We start from the raw sequence: 13,468 nt of genomic DNA, 5'->3' as shown, positions 1-13,468 counted from the left end.
CCTCTGAAATCACTGCGTAACTCTCTGAAACCACTGTGTAACCCTCTGAAACCACTGAGTAACCATCTGAAATCACTGCGTAACCCTCTGAAACCACTGTGTAACCCTCGGAAACCACTGTGTAACACTGTTAAACCACTGTGTAACCCTGTTAAACCACTGTGTAACCCCCTGAAATCACTGTGTAACGCTCTGAAACCACTGCGTAACCATCTGAAACCACTGCGTAACCCTCTGAAACCACTGTGTAATCCTCTGAAACCACTGCGTAACCCTCTGAAACCACTGTGTAACCCTCTGAAACCACTGCGTAACCCTCTGAAACCACTGTGTAACCCCCTTAAACCACTGCGTAACTCTAGAAACTACTGCGTAATCCTCTTAAACCACTGCGTAACTCTCTGAAACCACTGTGTAACCCTCTGAAACCACTGCGTAATCCTCTGAAACCACTGCGTAACCCTCTGAAACCACAGTGTAACCCTCTGAAACCACTGCGTAACCCTCTGAAACCACTGTGTAACCCTCTGAAACCACTGTGTAACCCTCTGAAACCACTGTGTATCCCTATTAAACCACTGCGTAACCCTCTGAAACCACTGTGTAACCCTGTTAAACCACTGTGTAACCCTCTGAAACCACTGTGCATCCCTGTTAAACCACTGCGTAACCCTCTGAAACCACTGCGTAACCCTCTGAAACTACTGTGTAACCCTCTGAAACCACTGCGTAACCATCTGAAACCACTGTGTAATCCTCTGAAACCACTGTGTAACCATCTGAAACCACTGCGTAACCCTCTGAAACCACTGCGTAACCCTGTTAAACCACTGCGTAACCCTCTGAAACCACTGCGTAACCCTCTGAAACCACTGCGTAACCCTCTTAAACTACTGTGTAACCCTCTGAAATCACTGTGTAACCCTCTGAAACCACTGCGTAACCCTCTGAAACCACTGTGTAATCCTCTGAAACCACTGTGTAACCCTCTGAAACCACTGTGTAACCCTCTGAAAACACTGTGTAACCCTCTGAAACCACTGCGTAACCCTCTGAAACCACTGTGTAATCCTCTGAAACCACTGCGTAACCCTCTGAAACAACTGTGTAACCCTCTGAAACCACTGTGTAACCCTCTGAAACCACTGCGTAACCCTCTGAAATAACTGCGTAACCCTCTGAAACCACTGCGTAACCCTCTGAAACCACTGCGTAACCCTCTGAAACCACTGTGTAACCCTCTGAAACCACTGTGTAACCATCTGAAACCACTGCGTAACCCTCTGAAACCACTGTGTAACCCTCTGAAACCACTGCGTAACCCTCTGAAACCACTGTGTAACCCTCTGAAACCACTGTGTAACCCTCTGAAACCACTGCGTAACCCTCTGAAACCACTGTGTAACCCTCTGAAACCACTGTGTAATCCTCTGAAACCACTGCGTAACCCAATGAAATCACTGCGTAACCCTCTGAAACCACTGCGTAACCCTCTGAAACCACTGTGTAACCGTCTGAAACCACTGCGTAACCCTCTGAAACCACTGTGTAACCACCTGAAACCACTGCGTAACCCTCTGAAACCACTGCGTAACCCTCTGAAACCACTGTGTAACCACCTGAAACCACTGTGTAATCCTTTGAAACCACTGTGTAACCATCTGAAACCACTGCGTAACCCTCTGAAACCACTGTGTAACCCTCTGAAACCACTGCGTAACCCTCTTAAACTACTGTGTAACCCTCTGAAATCACTGCGTAACCCTCTGCAACTACTGTGTAACCCTCTGAAATCACTGCGTAACCCTCTGAAACTACTGTGTAACCCTCTGAAACCACTGTGTAACCCTCTGATACCACTGTGTAACCCTCTGAAACTACTGTGTAACCCTCTGAAACCACTGTGTAACCCTCTGAAACCACTGCGTAACCCTCTGAAACCACTGTGTAATCCTCTGAAACCACTGTGTAACCCTCTGAAACCACTGTGTAACCCTCTGAAAACACTGTGTAACCCTCTGAAACCACTGCGTAACCCTCTGAAACCACTGTGTAATCCTCTGAAACCACTGCGTAACCCTCTGAAACAACTGTGTAACCCTCTGAAACCACTGTGTAACCCTCTGAAACCACTGCGTAACCCTCTGAAATAACTGCGTAACCCTCTGAAACCACTGCGTAACCCTCTGAAACCACTGCGTAACCCTCTGAAACCACTGTGTAACCCTCTGAATCCACTGTGTAACCATCTGAAACCACTGCGTAACCCTCTGAAACCACTGTGTAACCCTCTGAAACCACTGCGTAACCCTCTGAAACCACTGTGTAACCCTCTGAAATCACTGTGTAACCCTCTGAAACCACTGCGTAACCCTCTGAAACCACTGTGTAACCCTCTGAAACCACTGTGTAATCCTCTGAAACCACTGCGTAACCCAATGAAATCACTGCGTAACCCTCTGAAACCACTGCGTAACCCTCTGAAACCACTGTGTAACCGTCTGAAACCACTGCGTAACCCTCTGAAACCACTGTGTAACCATCTGAAACCACTGCGTAACCCTCTGAAACCACTGCGTAACCCTCTGAAACCACTGTGTAACCACCTGAAACCACTGTGTAATCCTTTGAAACCACTGTGTAACCATCTGAAACCACTGCGTAACCCTCTGAAACCACTGTGTAACCCTCTGAAACCACTGCGTAACCCTCTTGAACTACTGTGTAACCCTCTGAAATCACTGCGTAACCCTCTGAAACTACTGTGTAACCCTCTGAAATCACTGCGTAACCCTCTGAAACTACTGTGTAACCCTCTGAAACCACTGTGTAACCCTCTGATACCACTGTGTAACCCTCTGAAACTACTGTGTAACCCTCTGAAACCACTGTGTAACCCTCTGAAACCACTGTGTAACCCTCTGAAACCACTGTGTAACCCTCTGATACCACTGTGTAACCCTCTGAAACCACTGCGTAACCCTCTGAAACCACTGTGTAACCCTCTGAAACCACTGTGTAACCCTCTGAAACCACTGCGTAACCCTCTGAAACCACTGCGTAACCCTATGAAACCACTGCGTAACCCTCTGAAACCACTGCGTAACCCTCTGAAACCACTGCGTAACCCTCTGAAACCAATGCGTAACCCTCTGAAACCACTGCGTAACCCTCTGAAACCACTGCGTAACCCTCTGAAACCACTGCGTAACCCTCTGAAACCACTGTGTAACCCTCTGAAACCACTGTGTAACCCTCTGAAACCACTGCGTAACCCTCTGAAACCACTGTGTAACCCTCTAAAACCACGGTGTAATCCTCTGAAACCATTGTGTAACCCTCTGAAACCACTGCGTAACCCTCTGAAACCACTGCGTAACCCTCTGAAACCACTGCGTAACCCTCTGAAACCACTGTGTAACCCTCTGAAACCACTGTGTAACCCTCTGAAACCACTGCGTAACCCTCTGAAACCACGGTAGTAATCCTCTGAAACCACTGTGTAACCCTCTGAAATCACTGCGTAACCCTCTGAAACCACTGCGTAACCCTCTGAAACCACTGCGTAACCCTCTGAAACCACTGTGTAACCCTCTGAAACCACTGCATAATCCGCTGAAACCACTGTGTAACCCTCTGAAACCACTGTGTAACCCTCTGAAACCACTGTGTAACCCTCTGAAACCACTGTGTAACCCTCTGAAACCACTGCATAACCCTCTGAAACCACTGTGTAATCCTCTGAAACCACTGTGTAACCCTGTTCAACCAATGCGTAACCCTCTGAAATCACTGCGTAACCCTCTGAAACCACTGGGTAACCCTCTGAAATCACTGCGTAACCCTCTGAAACCACTGTGTAACTCTCTGAAACCACTGCATAACCCTCTGAAACCACTGTGTAACCCTCAGAAACCACTGTGTAATCCACTGAAACCACTGTGTAACTCTCTGAAACCACTGCGTAACCCTCTGAAACCACTGCGTAATCCTCTGAAACCACTGCGTAACCCTCTGAAACCACTGCGTAACCCTCTGAAACCACTGCGTAATCCTCTGAAACCACTGTGTAACCCTCTGAAACCACTGTGTAACCCTCTGAAACCACTGCGTAACCCTCTGGAACCAGTGCGTAACCCTCTGAAACCACTGCGTAACCCTCTGAAACCACTGTGTAACCCTCTGAAACCACTGCGTAACCCTCTGAAACCACTGCGTAACCATCTGAAACCACTGCGTAACTCTCTGAAACCACTGCGTAACCCTCTGAAAACACTGTGTAATCCTCTGAAACCACTGGGTAACCCTCTGAAACCACTGTGTAACCCTCTGAAACCACTGTGTAATCATCAGAAATCACTGCGTAACCCTCTGAAACCACTGTGTAACCCTCTGAAACCACTGTGTAACCCTCTGAAACCACTGTGTAACCATTGAAATCGCTGTGTAACCATCTGAAATCACTACGTAACCCTCTGAAACCACTGTGTAACCCTCTGAAACCACGGTGTAATCCTCTGAAACCACTGTGTAACCATCTGAAATCACTACGTAACCCTCTGAAACCACTGTGTTACCCTCTGAAACCACTGTGTAACCCTCTGAACCCACTGTGTAACCCTCTGAAATCACTGCGTAACCCTCTGAAACCACTGTGTAACCCTCTGAAATCACTGCGTAACCCTCTGAGGTCACTGCGTAACCCTCTGAAACCACTGTGTAACCCTCTGAAACCACTGCGTAACCCTCTGAAACCACTGTGTAACCCTGATAAACCACTGCGTAACCCTCTGAAACCACTGTGTAACCCTCTGAAACCACTGCGTAACCCTCTGAAACCACTGCGTAACCCTCTGAAGCCACGGTGTAATCCTCTGAAACCACTGTGTAACCCTCTGAAATCACTGCGTAACCCCCTGAAACCACTGTGTAACCCTCTTAAACCACTGCGTAACCCTCTGAAACCACTGTGTAACCCTCTGCAACGACTGTGTAACCCTCTGAAACCACTGCGTAACCCTCTGAAGCCACGGTGTAATCCTCTGAAACTACTGTGTAACCCTGTTAAACCACTGTGTAACCCTCTGAAATCACTGCGTAACCCCCTGAAACCACTGTGTACCCCTCTTAAACCACTGCGTAACCCTCTGAAACCACTGTGTAACCCTCTGAAATGACTTTGTAACCCTCTGAAACCACTGCGTAACCCTCTGAAACCACTGTGTAACCCTCTGAAACCACTGTGTAACCCTCTGAAACTACTGTGTAACCCTCTGAAACCACTGTGTAACCCTGTTAAACCACTACGTAACCCTCTGAAACCACTGCGTAACCCTCTGAAACCACTGTGTAACTCTCTGAAACCACTGTGTAACCCTCTCAAACCACTGTGTAACCCTCTGAAATCCCTGCGTAACCCTCTGAAACCACTGTGTAACCCTCTGAAACCACTGCGTAACCCTCTGAAACCACTGCAAACCCTCTGAAACCACTGCGTAATCCTCTGAAACCACTGTGTAACCCTCTGAAACCACTGTGTAACCCTCTGAAACCACTGCGTAACCCTCTGAATCCACTGTGTAACCCTGTTAAACCACTGTGTAAACCTCTGAAACCACTGTGTAACCCTCTGAAACCACTGCGTAACCCTCTGGAACCAGTGCGTAACCCTCTGAAACCACTGCGTAACCCTCTGAAACCACTGTGTAACCCTGTTAAACCACTGCGTAACCCTCTGAAACCACTGTGTAACCCTGTTAAACCACTGCGTAACCCTCTGAAACCACTGCATAACCCTCTTAAACCACTGCGTAACACTCTGAAACCACTGTGTAATCCTCTGAAACCACTGTGTAACCCTCTGAAACCACTGTGTAACCATCTGAAACCACTGCGTAACCCTCTGAAACCACTGTTTAACCCTCTGAAACCACTGTGCAACCCTCTGAAACCACTGTGTTACCCTCTGAAACCACTGCGTAACCCTCTGAAACCACTACGTAACCCTCTGAAACCACTGTGTAACCCTCTGAAACCACTGTGCAACCCTCTGAAACCACTGTGTTACCCTCTGAAACCACTGCGTAACCCTCTGAAATCACTGTGTAACCCTCTGAAAACACTGTGTAACCCTCTGAAACCACTGTGTAACCCTCTGAAACCACTGTGTAACCCTCTGAAACCACTGTGTAACTCTCTGAAACCACTGTGTAACCATCTGAAATCACTGCGTAACCCTCTGAAACCACTGTGTAACCCTCTGAAACCACTGTGTAACCCTCTGAAACCACTGTGTAACCCTCTGAAACCACTGTGTAATCATCAGAAATCACTGCGTAACCCTTGAAACCACTGTGTAACCCTCTGAAACCACTGTGTAACCCTCTGAAACCACAGTGTAACCATCTGAAATTACTCTGTAACCATCTGAAATCACTACGTAACCCTCTGAAATCACTGCGTAACCCTCTGAAACCACTGTGTAACCCTCTGAAACCACTGTGTAACCATCTGAAATCACTACGTAACCCTCTGAAACCACTGTGTAACCCTCTTAAACTACTGTGTAACCCTCTGAAATCACTGCGTAACTCTCTGAAACCACTGTGTAACCCTCTGAAACCACTGTGTAACGTGCTGAAACCACTGTGTAACCCTCTGAAACCACTGTGTAACCCTCTGAAACCACTGTTTAACCCTCTGAAACCACTGTGCAACCCTCTGAAACCACTGTGTTACCCTCTGAAACCACTGCGTAACCCTCTGAAACCACTACGTAACCCTCTGAAACCACTGTGTAACCCTCTGAAACCACTGTGCAACCCTCTGAAACCACTGTGTTACCCTCTGAAACCACTGCGTAACCCTCTGAAATCACTGTGTAACCCTCTGAAAACACTGTGTAACCCTCTGAAACCACTGTGTAACCCTCTGAAACCACTGTGTAACCCTCTGAAACCACTGTGTAACTCTCTGAAACCACTGTGTAACCATCTGAAATCACTGCGTAACCCTCTGAAACCACTGTGTAACCCTCTGAAACCACTGTGTAACCCTCTGAAACCACTGTGTAACCCTCTGAAACCACTGTGTAATCATCAGAAATCACTGCGTAACCCTTGAAACCACTGTGTAACCCTCTGAAACCACTGTGTAACCCTCTGAAACCACAGTGTAACCATCTGAAATTACTGTGTAACCATCTGAAATCACTACGTAACCCTCTGAAATCACTGCGTAACCCTCTGAAACCACTGTGTAACCCTCTGAAACCACTGTGTAACCATCTGAAATCACTACGTAACCCTCTGAAACCACTGTGTAACCCTCTTAAACTACTGTGTAACGTGCTGAAACCACTGCGTAACCCTCTTAAACTACTGTGTAACCCTCTGAAATCACTGCGTAACCCTCTGAAACTACTGTGTAACCCTCTGAAACCACTGTGTAACGTGCTGAAACCACTGCGTAACCCTCTTAAACTACTGTGTAACCCTCTGAAATCACTGCGTAACCCTCTGAAACTACTGTGTAACCCTCTGAAACCACTGTGTAACCATCTGAAATCACTGCGTAACTCTCTGAAACCACTGTGTAACCCTCTGAAACCACTGTGTAACCATCTGAAATCACTGCGTAACTCTCTGAAACCATTGTGTAACCCTCTGAAACCACTGAGTAACCCTGTTAAACCACCGTGTAACCCTCTGAAACCACTGTGTAACCCTGTTAAACCACTGCGTAACCCTCTGAAACCACTGTGTAACCCCCCTGAAACCACTGTGTAACCCTCTGAAACCACTGTGTAACCCTCTGAAACTACTGTGTAACCCTCTGAAACCACTGCGTAACCCTCTGAAACCACTGCGTAACCCTCTGAAACTACTGCGTAACCCTCTGAAACCACTGTGTAACCTTCTGAAACCACTGTGTAACCCTCTGAAACCACTGCGTAACCCTCTGAAACCACCGTGTAACCCTCTGAAACCACTGTGTAACCCTCTGAAACCACTGTGTAACCCTCTGAAACCACTGTGTAACCCTCTGAAACCACTGTGTAACCCTCTGAAACCACTGTGTAGCCCTCTGAAACCACCGTGTAACCCTCTGAAACCACTGTGTAACCCTCTGAAACCACTGCGTAACCCTCTGAAACCAATGTGTAACTCACAGTGTAAATCTTGTCAGGTCTCATCAGAGTGCAGTTGGGAGTTAGTCACATTGCCCAGAATGATAGGTACTAATGAACCTTAACAGGATCCGATAAACCTCAGTCAGGTGCTCCAGCACCAGCAGTACCTTTAGTTCCCAGTGTTACTGGCTTCTTCCCCTGAAGAGGAGGCCATGGTCTTGTGGTATTATCACTGGACTGATAATCCAGACACCTGAGCTATGTTCGGGGGATTAGGGTTTGAATCCAGCCACTACAGATGGAATTTGAATTCAATAAAAATCTGGAACTATGAATCTAATGATGATCAGGAATCCATTGTTGATTGTTGGAAAACCCCATCTGGGTCACTAATGTCCTGAAGGGAAGCAAACTGCCACCCGCACCTGGTCTGGTCTCCATATGACTCCAGACCCATAGCAATGGAGTTGACTCTTAACTTCCTTCTGGGCAATTAGGGATGGGCAATAAATCCTCGCCTGGCCAGCGATGCCCTTATCCCGTGAATGAATTTAAAATTAGTGACATGTAGACCAAAACTGGCCAATTTTCCTTCTGAGGACACTCCAATGGTGTTGTGGTCCCACTAACTGATCGCAGGTTTTAAAACCTGATCCACATTTCACCTTGTGTCTCCATAAGATTTGATCTCATAACCTAGGCTCTTAGATTGATGTCAGTCCAACACCACAGTCAGTGGAAGGGCAGAGTGAGCAAACTGGATTAAGCACCCGACTGAAAGGATGGGATTTAATGGGTTTCTTTCAAGGTAGAGAGGGGGCGTGGCAAAGTGACGTTTAGAGAGAGGGAGATCTGGAGATGAGTGAAGGGGGCTGTGCAGAGTCTGTTGCAAAACTGAAGGAAACCAGGATTCAAGGTGCCACAGGCAACCTGACACCTGGGTAGATCATACAAAACACCGCGAATCGAGAAACCAAGCTGAAATAAAGGGGCTGCAACTTCAAACCGAAACAAACAAAACATTGGGCAGGGGGAGGGGTTGGTGTGGGGTAGGACACAGGCTCATCTCAGATTCAAGGAGCAAGAATTCAGAATTATACTCTCTCCCTGCAGATTACAGTACACTTACACTGTCGGAGGGTCAGTGCTGGGGGAGTGTCGCACTGTCGGAGGGTCAGTGCTGGGGGAGTGCTGCACTGTCGGAGGGTCAGTGCTGGGGGAGTGTCGCACTGTCGGAGGGTCAGTGCTGGGGGAGTGCTGCACTGTCGGAGGGTCAGTGCTGGGGGAGCGCCGCACTGTCGGAGGGTCAGTGCTGGGGGAGTGCCGCACTGTCGGAGGGTCAGTGCTGGGGGAGCGCCGCACTGTCGGAGGGTCAGTGCAGAAGGAGTGCTGCACTGTCGGAGGGTCAGTGCTGGGGGAGCGCCGCACTGTCGGAGAACCCTCACTAGTGTCCTGTCTGAGACACATCCCTGCACCAACTTGATCAAGGCAGATTCTCCAGTCATTATCACAAATTACTTGTGGGATCTTGCTGTGTCCAGTTGCCATGTGTACTCTGTTCCAACAGAGACTAAACTTGGAAACACTGTGATGGTGGGGAGTTCTATAGAAAGAGTTTGTGACCATCACTCACCTTCCTGGCCTCTTGGATCATCTTACGCACAATCTCCTTGATGTTGGGATCATGGTTTCTCGGGGGGTGCATATGGATATTGACCCTGGTGACCCCTCGGTAAGTGACAGGTTCTGACCAGCCCAGGTCCAGGTCAGGTATCGGTGTGTCACTTTGCTCGGGCCAATATGTCGACTTGCTGTCACTCACTGCTTTCCTGTCTTTGGTGCTGTCCTTCCCCTCAGCCTCATACCTGTGGTGGCTCCTGCGAATGTGCTCAGTCTCCTTTGAGGAAATAAACTCTTTGACTCCTTCTTTCTCCAGGAGCTTGTGAAAATTAACTTCACCAGATTTCAGCAGCACGTCCAGGGCCAGTCGCTGGTTTTCACAGTAATAAAACTCTGGATTTTTGTCAGTAATTCGAACATTAACGTGACTATCTGCCAAACACTCCAGCTGTGAGCTGCCCATGTTCAGTGACTGATCCTTTCTCTCTCTCTCTCTCTCTCTCTTCCTCTCTCTTGCTGATTTACCGGACGGATATCAAGCAAAGTCCAACAGGTAAGGCAACTTTCTCTCTCAGGTGTATCCTCCCCTAAAGACAACAACTGACAAGCAACCTGAACTAACCATAAAGTAGAGTCGCTCAGTGCAGCCTATTCTGCTTTGCGGGAGGCGGGGTTTGTTAATAAAGGAGGGTTGTCTTTCGATCAGGTGAGTACAAGAGTGAGTCACATTCCCAGAAGCTATGGGCTGTTTTGAAGGGCTGGGAAAACTTGTTTCATGTTGTGAAGGCCGACAGATTTAACACAGAGATGAGGAGGAATTAGGAGCAAATTACTGTAGGTGTTGGAGTTGGAATTGTAACCAGCAAAAGCTGGAGATCACAGCGGGTCAGACAGCATCCCATGGAGAGAAAGTGAGTCTAGATGACGTTCACATCAGCTCTGATGAAGAGCCATCGAGACTGGAAACATTCGCTTGTTCTCTCTCCCCCATGGATGCTCTATGAGCTGCTGTGATCTCCAGAATTTGTTGTTTTCAATGAGGAGGAATCACTTCATGAATCTCTGTGTAGAATTGGATGCGAGCATAAGAGGTACAGTTAGTAAGTTTGCAGATGACACCAAAATTGGAGGTTAGATTAGATTAGATTAGATTAGATTACTTACAGTGTGGAAACAGGCCCTTCGGCCCAACAAGTCCACACCGACCTGCCGAAGCGCAACTCACCCATACCCAGACATTTACTCCTTACCTAACACTACGGGCAATTTAGCATGGCCAATTCACCTGACCTGCACATCTTTGGACTGTGGGAGGAAACCGGAGCACCCGGAGGAAACCCACGCAGACACAGGGAGAATGTGCAAACTCCACACAGTAGGTCGCCTGAGTCGGGAATTGAACCCGGGTCTCTGGCGCTGTGAGGCAGCAGTGCTAACCACTGTAGTGGACAGCGAAGTGTAGTGTAGGTGTAGTGGACAGTGAAGAGGGTTACCTCAGATTACAACAGGATCTGGACCAGATGGGCCAATGGGCTGAGAAGTGGCAGATGGAGTTTAATTCAGATAAATGAGAGGTGCTGCATTTTGGGAAAGCAAATCTTAGCAGGACTTGTACACTTAATGGTAAGGTCCTAGGGAGTGTTGCTGAACAAAGAGACCTTGGAGTGCAGGTTTATAGCTCCTTGAAAGTGGAGTTGCAGGTAGATAGGATAGTGAAGAAGGCATTTGGTATGCTTTCCTTTATTGGTCAGAGTATTGAGTACAGGAGTTGGGAGGTCATGTTGCGGCTGTACAGGACATTGGTTCGACTACTGCTGGTATATTGCATGCAATTCTGGTCTCCTTCCTATCGGAAAGATGTTGTGAAACTTGAAAGGGTTCAGAAAAGATTTACAAGGATGTTGCCAGGGTTGGAGGATCTGAGCTATAGGGAGAGGCTGAACAGGCTGGGGCTGTTTTCCCTGGAGCGTCGGAGGCTGAGGGGTGACCTTATAAAGGTTTACAAAATTATGAGGGGCATGGATAGAATAAATAGACAAAGTCTTTTCCCTGGGGTTGGAGAGTCCAGAACTAGAGGGCATAAGTTTAGGGTGAGAGGGGAAAGATATAAAAGAGACCTAAGGGGCAACTTGTTCACGCAGAGGGTGGGACGTGTATGGAATGAGCTGCCAGAGGATGTGGGGGAGGCTGGTACAATTGCAACATTTAAGAGGCATTTGGATGGGTATATGAATAGGAAGGGTTTGGAGGGATATGGGCCAGGTGCTGGCAGGTGGGACTAGATTGGGTTGGGATATCTGGTTGGCATGGATGTGTTGGACCGAAGGGTCTGTTTCCATGCTGTACATCTCTATGACTCTATGACTCTATAATTCACTCCCCCCCAGAGTGCGGTGGTTGCTGGGACTTTGAGTAAAACCAGGAAGGAGGAGATGGAGAGAGTTTTGATTAGTAAAGGGTTGAAGGGTGATGGGAGAGTGGGCAGGAATGGGTTGACAGGTGATGGGACAGCGGGTAGTAAAGGGTTGAAGGGTGATGTGAGAGCGGGCAGGAATAAGTTGAAGGGTGATGGGAGAGTGGGTAGTAAAGGGTTGAAGGGTGATGCGAGAGCGGGCAGGAATAAGTTGAAGGGTGATGGGAGAGCGGTAGTAAAGGGTTGAAGGGTGATGGGAGAGTGGGTAGTAAAGGGTTGAAGGGTGATGGGAGAGCGGGCAGTAAAGGGTTGAAGGGTGATGGGAGAGCGGGCAGGAATAAGTTGAAGGGTGATGGGAGAGCGGGTAGTAAAGGGTTGAAGGGTGATGGGAGAGTGGGCAGTAAAGGGTTGAAGGGTGATGGGAGAGTGGGCAGTAAAGGGTTGAAGGGTGATGGGAGAGCGGGCAGGAATAAGTTGAAGGTTGATGGGAGAGTGGGCAGTAAAGGGTTGAAGGGTGATGGGAGAGTGGGCAGTAAAGGGTTGAAGGGTGATGGGAGAGTGGGCAGTAAAGGGTTGAAGGGTGATGGGAGAGTGGGCAGTAAAGGGTTGAAGGGTGATGGGAGAGCGGGCAGGAATAAGTTGAAGGTTGATGGGAGAGTGGGCAGTAAAGGGTTGAAGGGTGATGGGAGAGTGGGCAGTAAAGGGTTGAAGGGTGATGGGAGAGTGGGCAGTAAAGGGTTGAAGGGTGATGGGAGAGCGGGCAGGAATAAGTTGAAGGTTGATGGGAGAGTGGGCAGTAAATGGTTGAAGGGTGATGCGAGAGCGGGCAGTAAAGTGTTGAAGGGTGAGGGGAGAGCGGGCAGTAAAGGGTTGAAGGGTGAGGGGAGAGTGGGTAGTAAAGGGTTGAAGGGTGATGGGAGAGTGGGTAGTAAAGGGTTGAAGGGTGATGGGAGAGTGGGTAGTAAAGGGTTGAAGGGTGAGGGGAGAGTGGGTAGTAAAGGGTTGAAGGGTGATGGGAGAGTGGGTAGTAAAGGGTTGAAGGGTGATGCGAGAGCGGGCAGTAAAGGGTTGAAGGGTGAGGGGAGAGCGGGCAGTAAAGGGTTGAAGGGTGAGGGGAGAGTGGGTAGTAAAGGGTTGAAGGGTGATGGGAGAGTGGGTAGTAAAGGGTTGAAGGGTGAGGGGAGAGCGGGTAGTAAAGGGTTGAAGGGTGAGGGGAGAGTGGGTAGGAATGGGTTGTAGTGTGATGGGAGAGCGGGTAGTAAAGGGTTGAAGGGTGAGGGGAGAGCGGGCAGGAATGGGTTGAA

At 48.5% G+C, this 13,468-nt stretch overlaps 1 protein-coding gene across 1 annotated transcript in view; it reads right to left on the bottom strand.

Annotated features, from left to right (window-relative positions):
• sack1fb (scaffolding CK1 anchoring protein Fb) overlaps window positions 1-10,363 on the bottom strand; it is a 49,021-nt gene extending 38,658 nt beyond the window's left edge. Inside the window, exon 1 of the mRNA XM_087978074.1 lies at window positions 9,765-10,363. Within this exon, the coding sequence (XP_087834200.1) occupies window positions 9,765-10,214 (450 nt within the window). The 5' untranslated portion in view covers window positions 10,215-10,363. The remainder of the gene's footprint in view (window positions 1-9,764) is intronic.
• Between the last annotated feature and the right edge of the window lie 3,105 nt (window positions 10,364-13,468).

This window comes from Chiloscyllium plagiosum, unplaced genomic scaffold, assembly GCF_037043375.1.
Source record: "Chiloscyllium plagiosum isolate Xiang-an unplaced genomic scaffold, Cpla_swu_hap1 HiC_scaffold_33, whole genome shotgun sequence".
Classification (NCBI taxonomy): Eukaryota; Metazoa; Chordata; class Chondrichthyes; order Orectolobiformes; family Hemiscylliidae; genus Chiloscyllium; species Chiloscyllium plagiosum.
The sequence above is the reverse complement of the archived record's forward strand: the minus strand, read 5'-3'. Positions and strand labels throughout refer to the sequence as shown.